Source organism: Micromys minutus (assembly GCF_963924665.1).
Source record: "Micromys minutus genome assembly, chromosome: 19".
Taxonomy (NCBI): domain Eukaryota; kingdom Metazoa; phylum Chordata; class Mammalia; order Rodentia; family Muridae; genus Micromys; species Micromys minutus.
In genome coordinates, this window is record NC_137954.1 from 24,670,277 (window position 1) to 24,690,808 (window position 20,532).

At 38.8% G+C, this 20,532-nt stretch overlaps 1 protein-coding gene across 1 annotated transcript in view; it reads right to left on the bottom strand.

Annotated features, from left to right (window-relative positions):
* Positions 1 to 204: 204 nt before the first annotated feature.
* Positions 205 to 20,532, bottom strand: part of USP37 (ubiquitin specific peptidase 37) — a 66,157-nt gene continuing 45,829 nt past the window's right edge. Inside the window, exons 18-25 of the mRNA XM_080933386.1 lie at positions 18,479 to 18,620; positions 16,601 to 16,856; positions 15,469 to 15,635; positions 13,718 to 13,778; positions 8,322 to 8,437; positions 5,559 to 5,628; positions 4,653 to 4,791; positions 205 to 4,078 (exon numbers count right to left, since the gene is read on the bottom strand). Coding sequence (XP_080789512.1) covers positions 3,991 to 4,078; positions 4,653 to 4,791; positions 5,559 to 5,628; positions 8,322 to 8,437; positions 13,718 to 13,778; positions 15,469 to 15,635; positions 16,601 to 16,856; positions 18,479 to 18,620 — 1,039 coding nt within the window. The 3' untranslated portion in view covers positions 205 to 3,990. The remainder of the gene's footprint in view (positions 4,079 to 4,652; positions 4,792 to 5,558; positions 5,629 to 8,321; positions 8,438 to 13,717; positions 13,779 to 15,468; positions 15,636 to 16,600; positions 16,857 to 18,478; positions 18,621 to 20,532) is intronic.

Sequence of the window (20,532 nt, forward strand, 5' to 3'; positions counted from 1 at the left end):
AGAATCCTTTGCAAAGAAAGGTTCACAGACTCCTCAAATGACAATATCAGGAACATGGGTTTGCTACTTGAAGCCCAGTCAGAAGCCAACAGAAGGTGATTTTTTTTCTTAAAACAACTTGTTATCCAGTGTCCCCAGAAACACGTCCCTTTAAAGAAACAAGTCAAATATGAGGTTAATAAAGGCTTTAATGTCTCTCTCACACACATACCAAAAAACCAAACCAAAACAAAAAACAAAACCCCCCAAAACAAAAATCAGTATAATTTAAAAAGAAAACAAAACCAGGGAAACTTTAAAGGATAAGAGGAACAGTTCTGCTAAAACACAGATAAAGCGCCGTTCCACACAAACAATAATTAGAACCAAAGTCACTCTGAACACAAAGGAAAAAAAGCCACCTCACAAATAATGTGGCCAAAGCTGCCAGCAAACCTGGGAGCGGCTCAATCAGCAAAGTGCAGGAACCTCACTTCTGTTCCACCCCCACCTCAAGGCATGAAGAACCCCCACCAAGGGGCCAGGGAGGGTGAGGAGGAAATGTGAAGAGAAAAGGAAGCACGGTGACAGGTGCACATACAACAATGGTCTCCTTGCCCACTCTTATTCCAACTGACTATTTCAGACAACTGTCCTTTGTCCTTCATCTATCTTGATACACTTGGATCTTGACTACTGACCCTCAACCAGCTTCCTCTCAGGCCTGAGGACTATCACCTATCTGTAACTTTTAAGTCCAGTGTCACTAAAGTGTTTATTCATACGGGAACACCTATGATTAAAACCTCCAGACCTTAGAATCACAGCACTCATGGAAAGGATACAGTTTACAATCGTGTACAAATGAGAGACTGCTCAGATCTAATAACTAAAGCAAACCACCGAGTCTACTGTGGCAACACAAAGAGTACCTACCCCTGTTACAAAACTCCCATGGCCAAGAAACTAACATAGTTCTCCAGATGGTAAGACAATATAGACAGAATTTTAAATAATGCAATACAAAGATGTTAGAGGGCAGAAGCCAGTTTTAGTGTCTTTGCAGAGAGATGTTACTATAAAGCAGGCAGAAAGGTAGACTTTTATGCCACTTTCCTGTGTTGGGCTGGGGTTTCTGAAAGTGTCCCTATATATAAAAAGGGTCACATAAACTTAGATCTAGTTAAGAGATCTACATTATGGGTCTGTGCCACACCACAGCAATTGTGGTGTGGAGGGAAAAACTCAAGTCACTATGCTAAGGTTTGAACTAGTAGAGCTTTTCCCTAAGAGTTTTTATACTTCATCTAGAAGATAAAAAAAAAGTGAAGTTCAGTATTTGCACCAGAGTTAACCGATTTGTTAAGTACTACATCTTAAAATGTACATACATCTACACTGGCTATGTCTGCTACTACTGAGCTGTTTAGGTTAAACTTGACCACAGAAAAGTAAGAAATTAATTTGGAATCAGAAAACAATTCATGGATTTACTTATTCTTCCTGCTGGGACAAAGCGTATGTGTGTATGTATACATATCTATCCCTATGAAGCAAGAGTACAGCCTCCCCACAGACCTAAATGATAGTCTTAGCTACTAAAATAAACAATATTCACATGCAGCTTTTAAACTCTGCATAACATGGGGGGGGGTGAAAAGTCAACTTTTTAGTTTATTTTCTCTTCCAGTTTTGGCTAAGATGACAAGATTGTATAGAATACTAATTGCTATAAAATTCCAGATCAGTCATTTAAAGTAACATAACCATACATTTGGCATTTTACATAAGGTTATTAATGTTGACTGAAAGGAACGGACACTCTCTGTTTCTATCTAATAATTTGTCCCTTCCTAGCCCAACACATTAACTGTTCTATACCCCGATTCTTTGATCACAGTGTTTAAAAAAAAGAAACATTTTACTCATAATTTTAAAATAAGACACAGTCATCTTAGAACAACCAGTACCCTACCAATAAAATCTAGGTGAGATTGCCATTGGGAGTCAAATGGTCAAGCTAAAGGAAAGAAGGGAGCAGGGGAGGCTGACATGTCATCATATGCACTGGACATAAAATTCAAGTCCTAAATTTGCAAAAAGTAACCTATTCTTAACAAGTCCTGCCCAAGACATGAGAGTTGAAACAAATCAGGCTGTGTGCCAACCAGACTTCTGAGTCAACAGGAACATGAGCTGTCAGAGTGGCTCAAATGCCCAGGAGGCAGCCTAGGCTTAGGGCATCATTTCTACTGTCCTCCAAGCCACAATTCAGAGCCTTTTTTTCCCTTAAACTTCCTCATCATTTCAACAGCCTGAAATTCTCCAGTGCAGAGATGAGAACTTGCTAAAGCACACGATCATCACCCCATTCAAGAAAACCAGTCACTTTCAAGCAAAACCAGACAAAATGAGGCTCCTGCTACAAGTAAAAAACACAATTTAAAGCTGTAAACTGCTGCATAGCCCACCCATGCCACTTTAGAACATTCACTACAATGTGTGCTAGATGGTAGGAGTCACTTTATCAGTAGTCAAAGCACCGAAGCACACGTGAGCGAGTCAGAGCTTTAGAAGAAGTGATGTGAGAGTACCCCCAAGAGTCTGGCTGGGGCTCTCTGAATACACTCTTCCAAAAAGATGTTGCATCTTCAGTGATGGGTTTTTAACATCCCCTGAAAATCTAATAGAGTTTCACACCTAACTCAGAACTCACAGTAACCCTCACATTAATAATAAAAGTAAGAAAAAACAGGGAAAAAAATGACTGCAGGCTTCATTTTGCTAAGGTCTATGCAATCCTAATGACACTTGAGCTGACAATTCCCTCTGGCTCATTCTATCGTTTCATGAGCTGCTTACCCAGGCAAGTCATGTGGGCACAGTGACTTTTGCAGCACTTGCCACTGCACTGACACCTGGTCTCACTCAGAGCACTAACAAGTAAGTGATGTACTAGGCACCTTTGATAGATAGCTCCTGGAATCACTGAAAGCTATTCTCCTAATCTCCTCTTGCTAAGTATTTTCATTCTTGCAACATAGTGTTTAGCTTTTAGCTTTAGTGGTCCAGAGTAAAAAGTAGCATGCCCCTTACTTTCTCTGCCTGCAGGACAGAGACTAGTGCTATTCCCTGCCCTAAGCATCCCTGTCAAAGAGTCCCAGTTGAAGCTGTCTTTGAACCTTTTATAATTGAGGTTGTAATCCATTGGGGTTATGCCTGTTCCATGGGAAAGTGACACAGAAGGAAATCTAAGCTTCTAGATTTACTACCACCATGGAAGAGTATGACAAGTATGCTGTGTGGAGACATCCGAGAGAAAATGCCAAGGGCATAATAAACAGCAAGTGGAACTGTGGCATTCTGAAGCACCAACAATCCATTTTTTGGAAACTGCATGTAAACAGCATGAGAGTCATAAAATCAAAAGAAAAATAAAACTCAAATCAGCCTAGAGAAATGCCTCTTGCAAGGAAAACAACTGTTTTTAGTGTAATTAGCTTTCCAGTGAGCTTTACCTATAACAAGCATGAAGGGTTGGACTTAAGCGAAACTACTCAAAACAAAAAACCCAGAAGTTAAAAGCCAAACTCCATCATCAGACCCCCTCAGATGAATGTGTTTGGACACTTTGATTTCTCTGCCGAGCAGCTGCAGCATTCACTGTGAGCAGGAATACTACTTCTGGTGGCTCATCCTAGCTCTTTAAGGCTCCATTCATTCAATGTGTGTGTGGATATGTACATATATATTTACAACATGTATCCATTCCTAAGACAAAAGGAAGCAGCACTCTTGTAGGAGAAAAAGAGGATAATCAGCTATAGACGAGACCAAGGTTTCCATAAAACAGCATGGAGCGTTGCACACGAGTGAAGTTTCTTTTGGTTTGGCCCTGAGCTGCTGTTGCTCCTGCATCAAGTAGAGTTCCCAATTCTCTTCAGGCAGAGGATGGTAAGGAGGGTGGCAGTGACAGACGTGCAGCTTGTGCTGTCGTCCACAAGGTTCTCCTCACGAGGTCTGACGGGCAGCTCTCCCCACCTCCATGCTAAGTGCCTGAGAGGTTTTTTCTGTTTCCAGCAACTCATCAAAGATCTCCCTTAAAAAACAAACCATAAAAATCAGAATTCAATGAGAACAGAGAAATACAGGCGAGGGAAAAAAAAAAAAAACAAAACAAAACAAAAAAAAAAACAAAAAACAAACCAAACCAAACCAAACCAAACCAAATCAAACCAAACCAAATCAAACCAGGACATGGATATTGATAAAACTTGCATAATCCTGCTTGGCACTTACATTTCGTTAAATCAGCAGTTTACTTGTTTGAGCATCTCAACCCTGGAAGCTGATTTCTGAGAATGAGGATGTGCCAGCAGTTAGCTTTGGTAAGAACGCCGTGCAGTTCCTATTCACATGATCAGACCTCACTGACAGAACTGAAGACCAGCTTATAAGACAGGTCCTCCCACAGAACAGCCACTCTAAGTGTGACTTCCAGATATTCTTATGAGATGATAATGTGAACAGAGAAAATATTCGGGAGTTATGAGGAACTATCAAGAGATAAACCTTAAGCAAAGATCGAAAACTCCAAAGCCCCCAGCTATTAAGTGAAGGGAGCAGAGTCTGGGTAACCCCAGCCTGTTCCTGTCGTCTGTTGGGGCTCTTACTTGTGCATATAGAAGAAGATATAGCCGCTGCGATCTCGGTCACTCTGCACGGCAGCCTCTTGGATTTTAGAGACTTCCAGGTCATTGTAAGTGAACCATGCCTGTTTCTTAATGTCATACACATCACTAATGTAATGACCTGAAACACATAGAATCAGAAAATTACCGTTTTTCAAAATAAATTCTTTTCTCGGTTATCAGAAGTTTGAGAAAGAGAAACAAGTCAGAGCCTCATTATCAGCTTCAGAAATATTAGTTTTTGCACGTGTGCATACACATGTCTTCCTCAGTCACTTCCCTCTTTATTTACTGTGGCTGGGTGCCTTTTTAAACCCAGAGCTTGCTAGTGTCACTTATGTGGAATCCCCCTGTCTGCCTAAGGTGTCTGCTAGGATTCCAGACAGGCCACTGGATTTTTATGTGGACACTGAAATCCAAATTCTAGTCCTTATGCTTGGAAGGCAAGTACTTTATTCACTGAATCATTTCCCCAGGTAGATAACTTTCTAATAAATATATTTGCTCATGAAAATATTTATCATTATTTATGAATAGAAAAACCAAATAGTCACACCAACTTGCATAATCCACACACAGTGTTTAATTAAGGGAATATTTAAAATTTTTCTTATCTTTTTATAGATGAGGTTTTAGACTGGCCCTGAACTCCCAATCTTCCTGCCTCCACTCTATGAATGATGAGATCACAGATGTGTATCCCAATTTCAAATTTATACAGTGATGGAGATGAAACCTAGGGATTCCTACATGCTAACAGACAAGCACTTTATCAATTCCGTCCTTAGCCTCTTTAGTTTTCCTTAAAGTAGTCAACCTAAACCTAATAAAGACATGCAAATAACAACATGAGGCAAATGGTGGCTACTTTGTCATGAGTCTACTTACCTGAGGAAGAGGTGCTCCCAATGTGACTGACAACACTGATGAGCCGATAGGAATGAGGAAGACTTCCTGTCTGAAAACAGAAGTAGACATACCTCTTCATTTAGATAAAAGTAAAATACTTCAAATTAATCAAGGGTAATATAATCTTGAGTGCACAGTGTAGTAAAAGTCAGTAAAATACTTCAGTGATTACCTATCTCCAGAAAGTATCCTAAGGAAAAGATTAAAGGAAAGGAATATACTTGGGACTGAGAATACTTGGGAAGAGCATCCTGTACTTACAGAGCACCTACAGAGGCACCACAACTGCCTATAAAACTCTGGCTCCAGGGGAGCCGAGGCCCTCTTCTGGCCTTGACAGTTTGCATAAATGCACACATGCACGCACAGATCTTCAAAAAAGGTATACTTTATGTAAATAAATTACTCACTGCAACATTATAATAATGAAGTTAGCATGTATCCAATAAATCGATTTATTAGTGGCAGATCAATTATATGTTATTCAACTTTATAGCAAAATTATTGCCATTAGCAACATATTAGCTTATTTTTCAAATCCACATGAATGTATATCATAACTACAGTTTTACAGAAAGTTAAACTCAGTTATGTACTTACTGCACAGCAGAATGAAAAGGAACGTAGCTGTGTTACTTCAATAATTATGGAGTTCTACATTATAATAAAACTGTATTAAAATAGTCAATAAAATAAAGTAAAAGTAAAATCCATACACCATAGGATATATAATAAAGTTAAACCTGAAGAGTTACAGATATTAGGAAATAAAAGCTATTAGTACACAGCAGTGGTAGTACACACCTTTAATCCTAGCACTTGGGAGACAGAGGCAGGCAGACCTCTAAGTTCAAGGCCAGCCTGATTAGTCTATTGAACAAGTTCTAGGACAGGCAGGGCTACACAGAGAAACCCTGTCTTGAAAAAACAAGCAAGGGCTGGAGAGATGGCTCAGCGGTTAAGAGCACTGACTGCTCTTCCAGAGGTCCTGAGTTCAATTCTGAGCAACCACATGTTGGCTCACAACCATATGTAATGGGATCTGATGTCCTCTTCTGGTGTGAATGAAGACAGCTACAGTGTACTCACATATATGAAATGAATAATTCATTAAAAAAAAAAAAAGAAAAAAAACAAGCAAAAAACATTACACTAGCAATTTATAAATTTTAATGAATTATTTTACTTTGGAAAGTTTTTCTTAAGTAAGAAATTCAAAATGTGGAGAACACTATAATCACACACAGTTGCTGAGCATACTATTATAATTAAAAAATGGAAGTTGTATGGGGAAGCATGTTTGTAACCCTAGTACTCAGCAGAAGGATCTGAATTCTAGCCCATCTTGGACTATATTATATAGCAAAAATCTTTCTCAAAAACAAAACCACCACCACCAACAAAACTAATTTAAACTTTCAGTGTTAGTTAAAAATTACCTAAGTAGTATGTTTATTTAAAGGACTACAGACATCAGAATAAAGCGCTCAGGCTGGAGATGAGGCTTGGTTAGTAGACTGTTTACTTTGCTACAGAAAGCCCTGGGTTGAGTATGGCACTGCATAGATAGAGCATGGTGACACAAGCTTATAGTGCCAATCAATACTCAGGAGGTTAGGGGTTAGGGTCAGAAGGTCATCCTTGGCACATAGCTGGTTCTTAGTTATTCTGAACTACAGGAGACTTCATTTAAAAAAAGAAAAAAAAAGGGGCTGGAGAGATGGCTCAGTGGTTAAGAGCATTGACTGCTCTTCTAGAAGTCCCAGGTTTAATTCCCAGCAACCACAAGGTGGCTCACAACCATCTGTAATGGGATCTGATGCCCTCTTCTGGTGTATAGGCTCCATATACAGATAGAGCATTGAAACACATACAATAAAAAAAACAAAACAAAACAAAACAAAACAAAAAAAAAACCCAAAACAAATAAAAACATTAAGTTAAAAAAAAGAAACAAACAAAAACCTTGTAAACAATCTTTTTCCCCTTTGGACACAGGATCTTCTTCTGTAGTCCATGCTGGCCTTGAACTCTTCTTGGTGGATCTTCTTGCCTCGGCCTCCCAAGTGCTGAGATTATAGGCGTGAGCCACTAAGTCAAGCAAATAGTATTTAACAAGCAGAATAAACACACTGCTTAGGTTATGACATCTTGAAGCACATATGAAGGTGGGAATGACAAAATAATATATTAATAGTTGCTAATAATAGTTGTGTGCTAGAAGAATGGAATCCCAAGTATTCAGTATTTTGGGAGAAAAGCAATTATTTACAAAAAGAGAAGGATGCTGAACATGGTAGTGTACACCTTTAATCCCAGCACTGGGGACAGCACTAGATGAATCTCTGAGTTTGAGGCTGAGTTCCAGGATAGTTAGGGTTACAAAGAGAAACCCTGTCTCAAAAAACAAACAAAAAGTGTAGGAGGATATACCCATTTGTTTATTATTACAGAATTAACCGAACAAGCAGTTTTCACTAAATATAAAAATACACTAGTAGTTATTTGGTAAAACTAGAGGTAATATAATATATTTATGTATTCATTTATATAGATATACATGTTCTTATCTAATAAGAACACCAGATAGTCAGGATGTATTTCTGTTTTGTCTGAAAGAAATAAAGAGCAAAAGAGAAGATGAAGATACATTGACAGCAGCTGAGGGCAGAAGCTGTGCCATACTGAAGGAGTCTCTAAAGAGAAGGAGCAGAAGAACTCCGACAGTGTTGCCAGACATACCTCAGCATTTCTTTTCAGCTCCTCGGCTTCAGCTTCCGTGTATTCCATATCAAACACATCCTCATTTCCAGAGTCCTCATCTGAGCCCAGGGAATCCAGAAAAGAGTTGTTAAACTCTAAAGAACAGAAAGATGGGTCTTGTAAAAGTTCTTAGAACAGACACAGGATGACTAGGAAGATTAAATAGCTCGAGGCAGAGCTAGACTTGAGGGTGTCCAACTGCAATCCTAACACCAGGCAGAGGAAAGGCTGAAGACAGCCAGTTTTATATTACTCTATAGTACTCTTTTATAGAGTGTACTCTAACTGTAAACACAGGGATCTATGGAAGTACTCCTTTTCTTGTTTGCTGTGTGTCTGCATAAGTTCAGGTGACTGATAATGTACATGGCATTGTTCCTGAGGAGCCTTCTACCCTTTTTTGTTAGTTGTTAATTAATTTTTATGTGTACGGGTGTTTTGTCTGTATGCATTATCTGTGCATCACATGCATGCCTGCTGCTCTTAGAGGCCTGAAATGGATGATAGAGCTCCTGAAATTAAGACTCACACATGATTGTGAATTGCAATGAGGGTGCTGGTAATTGAACCTGGGTCCTCTGAAAGAGCAGCCAGAGTATCCTTAACCACTGAGCCATCTCTCCAATTCCTCTACCTGGATTTTTAAAGAGAGGGTCTCTCACTAGGATGGGTTCTGATGAGACTATCCTCACCTCCCTGGCACTGTAATTTCAAGTATGCCTTCACCTAGTTTACCAGAAGATGCTGGGGGAAGTCATCAACAGTTCTACCCAGTTGCTGGTCCATATGAGCTACAGTAACAACTATCATGGCAAGATATGCCCATGGGTGCAACAGTGGAACAAATGCTATGGTTGTATCCAACGACTTTTAACTGGCTTTAAGGCCTACTTCACAGGAGAAAACGCATACTAGGTACTATACAACTTACTAAGACACAGTGGCTGGGGAGCTTATAGACCCAAGGAATAAATTTACTACTATTACTTTGCTAAATGAACAAAGTAGTAAATTGCCCTCTGAATCTATGTGCCCACTGATTAGTGCAGCTAGCAATCCTCACTAGAGAAGTTTGCATGTGCAAACTGACAGTGGTCAGGAGGACTGGAGTCAAACAGCAACTCTGGACATGTCAGGTTGCTCTACGTAAGGACTTACAATAACTATGATTGCCTGCCCAAGATCAAGCCAGTTAACATTCTACCATAGAGTAGAGTGGTGGTTTGAATGAGCCTATGGCAACCATAGGTGCACATGTTTAAATCCTTGGTCCCTAGTTGTTGGAACTACTATTTTGGGAAGGATTAGGAGGTGTGGTCTTGTTGGAAGAGGTCCATCATTCGGGTTCTGAGGTGCCATTTGAATGTGTTGCTTGCTCACTGCCTCATGGTTGTGGATTAAGATGTGAGCTCTCAGCTCTTTCTGCTGCCATGTCTTTGCTCCACCATCATGGATTAAACCTTAAGTCAAATAAAATGTTTTCTTTAATAAGTTGCCTTGGTGATGGTATTTTATCATAAGCACAGAAAGGGACTTTCACCACAGGCACACACTGGTATACATACATATATGCAGGCAAAACACTCATACATACTTAAAAGGTAGCTGGGTGGTGGTGGTGCACCTTTAACCCTGCACTTGGGAAGTAGAGGCAAACAGATCTCTGTGAGTTTGAGGTCAGCCTGGTCTACAGAGTAAATTCCAAGACAGCCAATGATATACAAATTAATCCTGTCTTCAAAAGCCAAAAAAACAAACAAAACAAAACAAAACAAAACACCCCCCCCCCCAAAAAAACCAAAACAAACCCAACCATCCCACAAAAGGACATCTAATAATAAGAAACAAATAAACTGAACAAGAATAATTATACAGATAATCCAAGTTCACTTCCTGCAGCTCCCATCCCTCAAAGAGGCCAAATCAGGCAAGCTTCTAACTCAAGAGGCAAAGGTACACAACTTTCTGTGAGTTCAAGGCCAACCCAGTCTACAGAGAGAATTCCAGGTTAGTCAGGAATAGTGAGACTCTATCTCAAAAACAAAACAAAATAAGGCAACAGAAAAGCTAATAATTTCATTTTTTAAAAATATAAAACCAGTTCTTGAAATATAACAAAGATGAAAATTCCAATTTTAGTTTTTAAATTTCATATAAAGCATACAAATACAGTATATAAGCCATTTTTATTAATGATTCTACATGAAGGATTTGTAAATATAGTTCTTTGCTTATTGAAAAGGAAAAAAAAATCACAGCAGAGGGACATTTAAAAGGCAGGAACACCAAAGAATGGAAAGAAATGGAAAAGAAAGCATACCATTTCCCTAACTACACAGTGCTAAGCAATGACAGAATTCTAGAGCTGTTCTTTGAAGAGGTTAAACAGTCTCTAGTTTAAGGGACTTCACAGATGGATGCATATTGAATGAGGAAAGTGACTCACATCTCCAGCTCTGTTATTATGCTTGGCTTTTAGAACACTCTAGAACAAAAGGTAAGAGATTGAAAATACCTCAGGCACTTGAATAGCCACGAAAGCTGCAGGAATATGGCTCACACCTTGTAATTCCAGTACTTGGGATGTTGACTGTTGTGAGCTCAAGGCTAGCTTGGGTTAGAGTAAGACTTAAGACTTGGCCTGTTCATGTGCTTATAGGTTTCAATGATCTCTTCAGCTCCCTCATCTTAATGATAAAATAACAGTAAGGATTAGTGGCTACATGAACAAGCTTTTAACAAGGTCTACATAGACCAAACATACCAGCTAGAGCAAGCTAAAGCAAACAATCTACTCAGAGGAGAGAAAACATCAAGCCAATTAACTATTTATGGCCATAAATAAATCATAGTTCATTATTCCAGTGAAACAAATAATAAGGCATAAAAGATAGCCATAAAACAAAACATCTCTTGACAATTAAACAGATGGTAGAGAAACTCAGAAGTTTGCAGTTAGAGAAGTCTGAAGAAGCTTCTCAGAATGCACACCAAAACGACAAAAACACTCATTAGAAGCCGTGAGGAACTCACAAGGGCTAGCTAACTCCTGGATAATAGAAGTTTCAAAGAGAGAAAAGAAAGCCAGGCATGGGACTATATATATGCAATTCTAGCATTTGGGAAGAGGAGGCAGGAGGGTCAAAAATTTAAGGTCAGTTGTGCTATATGACACCTTATCTCAGAGAAGAAAGGGTAATTAAAATTTCTAAGAATTAAAGGACACATATTTTTAGTTTAAGATTAAGTGTATAAAAGCTATGAGTGACACAGACCCACTTGGAGGCATGACAGAAACAATGAGTGGAATTATAAGCTTCAAGGGACAAACAAGGATAAAGGAAGGCTTTTACAGTTTTGATAGCAACCCTGAAAATAACATATGTAATTACCTAAGTTAGGGAGAGAAGTATTTTTATGAAGTTAGAAATCCTACATTCTGTCAAAATATTAAGAATGAATGAAACTTACAAGGACTCCAAAAATATTTAAATCATGACTTTCTTAAAAAGTTACTGGGGAGTGTTATGGGAGTGGGAGGATGGGTGGGGGATGTTCTCCGTCAGTACACAACTGGAACCAGGCACGGTGGCACATCTCTTTAATCCTACACTCAAAAGGCAGAGGCAGGTGGATCTTTGTGAGATGGAGGACAATTTGGTCTACATAGTGAGTTCTAGGGCCAGCCAGAGCTTTATACTGCGACCTGTCTTAAAAATAACAAAACAAAGTAAAACAAAACTACAGAAATGAACCAGGTGGTGTGCTACAGGATCTCATTTCTAGCACCTGGGAGGTAGATATAGCAGGTTCAGTTCAAGACCATCCCTGTGTAGCTAGGACGCCCTAGGGGTGGATGCCCATCCCCAGGTTGTGCTGAAGACAGAGTGCCTGAAAGGCCTAGCTTGGGGTCTGTAGCTTTGTCCTAACTACAGTGCTGGCAGTGTTCTCCTCTGTCCTCTGCTTTTCAGACCAGTCAGAATCACTCATTTTATACCACCCAATGTATTTTATCTCCATCTGTTTCTGAGAACTGGAGAAAAACCGAAGGTTTAGAAACAGAAATGAAGAGCCATCTAAGATCTCTGCATACTACCAGTACTTGCTCCAAACATTCTGCTAAATAACATGGCCATGTGTGAGTTTCTAAAAATTTGTATGTATTTTAAAATGTGTCTATGCATTCTACTCTGTTGTTCTCTGCCTGCTTCCTGTGAAGAAAGTCTCTTTCTCTGAGCCTAGAGGTAAGCTGGCAGCCAGCTCTAGTCATCCTCTCACCTTCATAGCCCTTCCCCACCATGTCGTACTGGGATTACAGCACATCTGTGAGCAGGCCTGGCTTACTTTTTTTATTTCCTTCCTTCTTTCCTATATAGGCACAGGAGTCCAAACTCAAGTCCTCATGCTTGCACAAGTCCTCTTACCCACTGGACTATCTCTCCATCCCATGTGTGAAACTTATGCTGAGAGTCCTTACTCTTGATTTTCTCAACTGACTTCCTGAGAGTAAATTGTTGGAAAAGTCAACTGAATTGAAGCTATATATTGTAGAAATTTTAGCAATGGAACTATAAATCTTCTAGTAAATAGATATTTTGTCTTGCTACTTTGTTTTTCAAGATTAAAAAATGTTATTTTGATATAGGTAGTAAAATAACTTTTAAACTATATGTATATACTTTTAGATTTATTTGTTAAATACTGGTCTTTTGCCTGCATGTATTTATGTACTATGTGCATGTCTGGTGCCTGTGAACATCAAAAGGGGTGCTGTTTTCTGTGGAACTAGAGATATAAAGATATATATAGATATACTAGAAATTGGACCTTTGGATGAGAAACCAGTTCACTTAACCACTGAGATATCTCTTCAGCCCTAGTTTAAAAAAAGTGTGTGTGTGTGTGTGTGTGTGTGTGTGTGTATGTATATGTATGTGTATGTATACATATGTGTATATATAAAAATATATATGTATATATGCTAGTGGAAATATTTCAACAGTTATTTTCTCTAAGAAATAGATATACATACCTATGTATGTATGAACTTCTAAGGTTCTTTCTCTGTACTTGGGAGGTGTTCAAATCTGTTACTACATTTAAAAAACTAAACAAAAGCACAACGAAAAGAGCTTAGTTGGCAGAGTATATACTTAGCACACATAGGCCCTGCCTGTGATCTCCACTACTGCAGCAATGCATACTTATGATCTCAGCACTCAGGAGGATCAGTTTAAGGCCCATCCTTGGCTACAGAGAGTTCCAAAGATACCTTAGGTTAAGAGACTTTGTCTAAAAAAAGAAAAAAATATTAAAATGTTCTATGTATTAATATACTTTTCAGTTTAAAACTGTAATTAAACTCCTCTCCATACCTTGAAGACTTAACTCTGTGGCCCTTTTGAGGTCATCATCTTCTTTTTGTTCCCAGGCCTCCTACAGAGAGAACAAGAACCAGTGTTTGTGAAAGTACTCCTCAAGCCGATGAAGACACAAGACCACTCTGGGAGCACTTGCTCACCATGCCTTCTCTAGCTTAACAGGCATTTGGACTATGACCTATGTGGGTGGAAGATGGAATAGAAGCTTGTTTCTTTTTCAACACTGTCCTCTTAAAACCTAACAGTGAGTGGGGTTTTAATTTCCTCTTGTCAATAATATTAGGCTTACCAACCTAAAATCATTCAGTGAGACTGTATGGCATAATTTTTAAAAAAATGTACAAAATGCTAGGCACAGGGTTATAGAGATGGCTCAGTGGTTAAGAGCACTGACTGATCTTCCAGAGGTCATGAGTTTAATTCCCAGAAACCACATGGTGGCTCACAATCATCTGAAGTGGGATCCAATGCCCTCTTCTGGTGTGGCTGAAGACAGCCAACAGTAGAATCATACACATAAAATAAATAAATGAATCTCTTTTTAAAAAATGCCTGGCACATAATTCATACCTATCAAACTACTTACTTTCTTTTCCCTGGACCATTTATCACCTTTTACGGTGTAGATGTAAACACTGCTACACTGCTGATTTTAAACAACCTACAATGAATACATTTTTTTCATTTTTTAAAAGATTTATTTATTTTATGTATGTGAGTACACTGTAGCTGTCTTCAGACACACCAGAAGAGGGCACCAGATTCCATTACAGATGGTTGTAAGTCACCATGTGGTTGCCAGGAAATGACTCTGGAGAGTAGTCAGTGCTCTTAACCTCTGAGCTGTCTCTCCAGCCCCACTTTTTCTTTTTCAATAACTAATTGACCAGTTATGAGTTTTCACTAGTATGATTTGGACTATCTTAAATCAAACAACCATGAAAAGATAGCACCTATGAGTTAAGCATCTTAGCTGATGCAACAGGCACAATCAATTGGCACAAAGAAGTAAAAACTGGGGGCTCAGAGATGGCCCAGTGGTCATGAACACTGACTGCTGCTGAGTCAGTTCCCAGCACTGATGTTGGCTCATAACCACCTGTCATTCCAGTTCCAGAGAGGACCTGGTGCCATCTGGCCCATGTGGGCCCAGTCACACAGTCCACATATATACATGCAGACAAAATATACATAAAATACATCTTTAAAGTAAAAATTGGAAACTAGGGCTCCAGCCTAGAATAGGCAGTTGCAACGCCTATATCTGACCCCAGTACTACAACACCTGTGTACAGACTTGCTATAGAATGAATTGATAAGGGTTCTATCACCAGAATTTAAAATTTATTAGATTTTTAGATATTTTTGGTCAAATAATTTATAGTAAAAGAAATACTAAGAAAATAACCAGGGCTGAAGAGATGGCTCACAACCAGAAAATAACCAAAGAATAATCTATACACTCATAAAATCACAGTGAGGTACTTGTTGGTAGCTTGCAGAACTTTTAACATCCCTAAAGCATATAAAATGACCAATAGTATTTTATTCCACTTTATTAATAAAAACCTTACTAATTTAATAACTGTTCCAATCAAAAATAAGCCCAAATATTTTTTTCCAGTAACTAAGTGAATCTAAGTAACTAGGAGCAATGGCTGACACATAGTAAACGATTAACACATCAGTTATTGTGACTGGATTTCTAGGAAGCAGGGAGGAAGCAGCAACAGAAAGTGTCTTACTTGTTCTTGAAGGCTCTGAGCCAGTGCTTGCTGCAGCTCCTGCTCTTCTCTTTCCCGCTCTATGTCATACTGTTGGAGCCAATCAGCCTCTCCCTGAGAGCCTTCTGGGGTCTTGTTTTCTTTATTCTCATCACAGTCTTTTGTTATCTCGGTAAAACTAGCAGGACCTGAAGAAGCAGAACATTATTTTAGAGAAAACCTGAAATTTGTGAACTCTAGTGACACCTACTGTTGAAAGAGTAATTTACCTTGCCCTCCTTAACATTATAGGTTAGGGTCTAATCTAGCTTAGGCAGGCCTAGAACTTGCTATGTATCTGAGGATGGCCTAGACTTTGACCGCCCACCTACACCTCCTTGCTGGGATCACTGGTAGACACCATCATGCTTGGTTTGGGAATGCTGGGGAACTGTACCCAGGTCTTGTGCATGGTAGGCACATGGCCACTGAATACGCTACTACCCCTAGCCTTACTTAGAATTTTCTTAGTACCAAAAATTTCATCTTACCACATCTATATCAGGATTTCTCAGACTCAGTATCATTAATAATTTGCATGGGGTGCCGATGAGGCCTTTTGGGGAATGGGAAATGGAGATGTATGTATTTGGTAAATTTTATAGGATTTACTGAGCCACCTGACAGGAATTAGATTCCTCTCATCTATGGAAATGGAAGTGCTCCTGCCAGAAGCAGTCCTGTGACAACTTGTGTCTACTTGTGACAACCAAAAATGAAAGACCCTGTCAGTGAAGAATGCCCTTGATTTAGAAGCACTGACCCAGAGAATGGTTCTGAGAACAAAGAATGAATATGACCAAGTGATACTTATTACACAGTGACTAACAAGAGCAGGGGAATACACTGCATTAGGAAGAAATAAATATCTCAGAAGAACCCCATCAGCTTTTTGGATTTTGTTAACCTAAGAATACACTATTATTTTATTTGCATATAAAGTAATTCAAAACTGAAGCATCTTTGACTCCACAAAAATTTAGAAACTAATTTTGTGATATCCTCTATAATGTCCATTTTCAAAAGTGAGGGCTTGGATTATTTAGAAGACATGTGTCTGTAAAGACTCTGGAACATGTTTTGTGTAACAGATGTTAATCTTGATGAACCTTACCTGGCTCAGTGATTGTTTTGGGTTTCTCAATTTCCATAGCATTTGGATTTTCAGACATTTCTGGAATATCATCTTCTGCAAACCCAGTGTCCGGACTGCTGGTTGGCTTATCATCATCTTCAGGGCTGATTACCGGCGAGGCTTCTTTCTTGCTTATCTCTAACACAGCTGCTAGCACCTCTTCCTCACTCATTCTGTCAAATCCTGAGTTCTCCAATTCGGACTTCCCAGGCTCTAATCTGCACGCTTTCAAATCCTGAAGAAGAGAATTACTTTTACAAGAAGGCAAAATGTCCATCAATATACCCAATGTCTACCAATATGAATGTCAATCAATATAGCTAATGTTCAACATTAACCCTAGAGTTTAAAGTGGGAATTAGGAGGCTGGAAAGATGGCTCATTCATCAGTAAGGAGTTCAAATTGCTCTTGCAGAGGATCAAGTTTAATCCACAGTTCCCAAGTCTGATCCTCTTCTGGCTGACACACACACACACACACACACACACACATACACACACACACACACACACTTACTTTAAAAATAAGAGGAGCATGAAACTGAATTTGTGTGTGACCATGTCTGGCTTTAATGGTGCTGTTGCTCACACCCATAGCTTCATGTACACTAGGCAAGAACTTTATCAAGTGAGCTACAACTCCAAACCCAACAGTTTTGCTTGATTATGACAGGTGCTAAGTATACCCTTTATAGAAATTAGGAAGGTAAACACTGCTAAAATAAAGTTACTCAAAACAGTAAGTCAACTGGGTATGGTGGTGCATGTCTATAATCCTAGCACTTAGGAGGCAGAGACAATAAAACTGCTGTAAGTTATAGGCCAGCCTGGGCTATAACATAAAAATCCTGTCTCAACAGACAAAGAAACAAACAAAACCCACTCCCCAAAAACAAAAACAAAAACAAAAAAAATCAAAAGATTAGTCAAAAATAATAAGTACTAAGTATTTTGGCCCAGATATACATATAAACGTTCTATTTATTACCCTGAATATTATATTTTAAATGCTTTTTTTTAGTTGAGTCAGAGTTGGATTGTATAGCTCTGACTGGCCTGGAACCCAACTCACAGATATCACCCACTTGCTTCTGCCTCCTAAATACTGGGACTAAAGGCACACATCACCTTGCAATACTGTCTAGTCTTAAATAAGAAAAATGAAAGCTACACAAGATTCATATATCATAAAAATATGCTGAGTAACTTTTGTTCTAGGAATATTCCTAGCATTCTTTCATATCTAAGGGAAGCAATCACAATCCTTCAGCTCTGTTGTAAGATGTAACAATTCAGCGCACAAGTAATTTCTGTAGTTCTATAGAATGCTGCAAACATCTGGAAAAGCTTACTTTTTTGAAGCACTGTTACAGATTGTAACAGACACTGAAGCTATGCTTTCACAGTTATGATTTAAAGACTACATTTCCCCCTAAAAACAACGGCTATCAAAATAAACAAAGAGATGAAATACAGAATGTGGAAGTAGTTCTGAGTTTCTGATGTCATCTTGGCCTTTCGTGAGGAATTGGGGATTGAACCCAGAACCCACACATGCTAGCCAAACATTACTTCAACACTGGCTAAATCCCCAGTGACATTCATTTATTTAAAAAATAGACAACTATTTTTGGAGACAATGTCTTGTTATGCAGATCAGGCCTTGAACATGTTATTCTGTCTATTCTGCTTTGTCTGTGATAAGCATGCACCAACATGCTCAGACAAAACCTGTTTTGTATTTGTTGTTGTATCTAGGAAAAGCACTCTTCTACAGCCAGTGCTGAAACAGAGCATTCGTTTGGATAGCTAAACTAAACAGAACACTGTCAGATGCTTTGATAAATCATTACTTACTTTTTCCACATCTTCCTGGTACTGCTCACTGCCTGGCAAATCACAAAGTCTCTGACTGAGGGCCACAGAGCGTTTAAGTTCATCCTCACTGTCAGAATCAAGACCTGATGTCAAGGAGCTCTTGGATTTGAAGGTGAATTTCCTGTAATTATACAAAAAAAGTCTGATAAACACTTGTCTTTTTTTTTTTTTGTTTGTTTGTTTTTTTTATTGAATGTATAAACATCCAAACAAAAAGCTTTTCCATTATAAATAACTACAAAAAAGTATATTAAGTATTACCATTGACACCCTCCTAGAGAGCCATAGCTTGAAAATGCTTATGCTACTGTGTATCTATCACACTTTGTGCATTTGTCTTTTAATGACCAATTCCAAATTTAGTTAGTTACTGTCTTATAAAGTATTGGATTGAGTCCATTAAGGTATAGCAACTAATCAGCAAAAAATTTTTAGAGTCTCTTTACATAGCCTTGGTAGTCCTAGAACTCGTATGGTATGTAGACCAGGCTAGTCTCAAACTCACAGAGATCACCCTACCTATGTCTCTCAAGTGCTATGATTAATGGCATTCACCACCATATTTTTGACAAAAGCATATGAAAGCTATTTTTTGTATGTTCTATGCACTTTTAAAATGACAGTAACAATCTACTTATTCTATTATTTTGAGATCAGGCTTCTGACAACCTGCCTACCTCCCAGAATAGATATTCCAGAATGAGAAAACAAACTCCTGAGAAAAGTAGTTCTATATATTAGGACATGATGTATTTCCAATATTGTATCGAATTCATAAGAAATGAGTCATGAAATAAGGGTGGATAATGACAAAGAAAGGGCAGGGGGAGAAAGAACTGAAGGTTGTTTAATGTAAAGTCAAACAGTACCATCTTCAAAAACAGCGAAGTTGGGGTATTGTAGTGAGCATTTGTTTTGGCAGCACTAGGGAGGCTGAGGCAATAAAAATGTAGAGCCAAGACCAGACTAGTTATATAGCAAGATTTTGTTTGAAAACAAAAAACAAAGCCCAGTGCAGCACTGATAGTTAGAATGTGGACTCACTTTTACTTTGTAAATACAGGCGTGTATGCTCATGTGCCAGTATGCTCCAGGTCTTTGTACACTACACTTGTGGAAGTACCGGAGGCCTCTAGAACGGAGTGCCAGGTCCCCTGATGCTGGGTTGTAATCTATCTGACATGGGTGTTGAGATTTGAACTTCAGTGTTCTGGGAAGAGCAGCAAGTACTTTTAGCTACTGAGCCATCTTTCTAGCACCACATTACAAATTCCAAATCATTTGAGAAATATGTAACTGTTTCAAGGTGTGTAAGAATAGCATAACATGCTGAGTGTGGTGGCACATGCCTTTAATGTGGCACTTAGGAGGCAGACACGTGAAGCTGAGTTCCAGGCCAGCCTGGTCTACAGAGCGAGTTCCAGGACAGTTAGAGACACACTGAGAAACCATCTCAAAAAAACAGAGAGAGAGAGAGAGAGAGAGAGAGAGAGAGAGAGAGAGAGAGAGAGAGAGAGAGAAAGGAAGGGATAGAACAGCATTAATGTATTTTAGAAAAGTTCCTCCCAATACGGTTAAAATTTTAAGAGTTAAAAAGGTAAGCTTCAATCTCATTAAAATTTATTTATGGGAGACAATATTGATCAGTGATACCTGCTAAGATGCTACTGCATCAAAGGAGGAAATGGCAAAGATAAAAGAACAAAAACTTTCTTTGATGAAAGTTAAACTAATATTCTATAGTAAAAAAAAATCTGAAAGCTACAATTAATTTAAATGTGAAAACTGTAAACATGTAAAGAAACAGACATGACACCAAGAAAAAAAGGAGAGTGCAGTGAAAACCAAGAGCACAGCATAGAAATGTGGAGAAGAACAGAGGCCGGTGGCTGGCATCAAGACTCAAGAATCCCAAGGCCTCAACAGAGGCAGGTTTTCAGTATAACTTACAATTTGCCAAATTAGGTCCACTAGTGATTTTTGTACAGTCTCATACAGCCCAGGCTGCCTTCAAACTTGCAATTTGTTTGAGG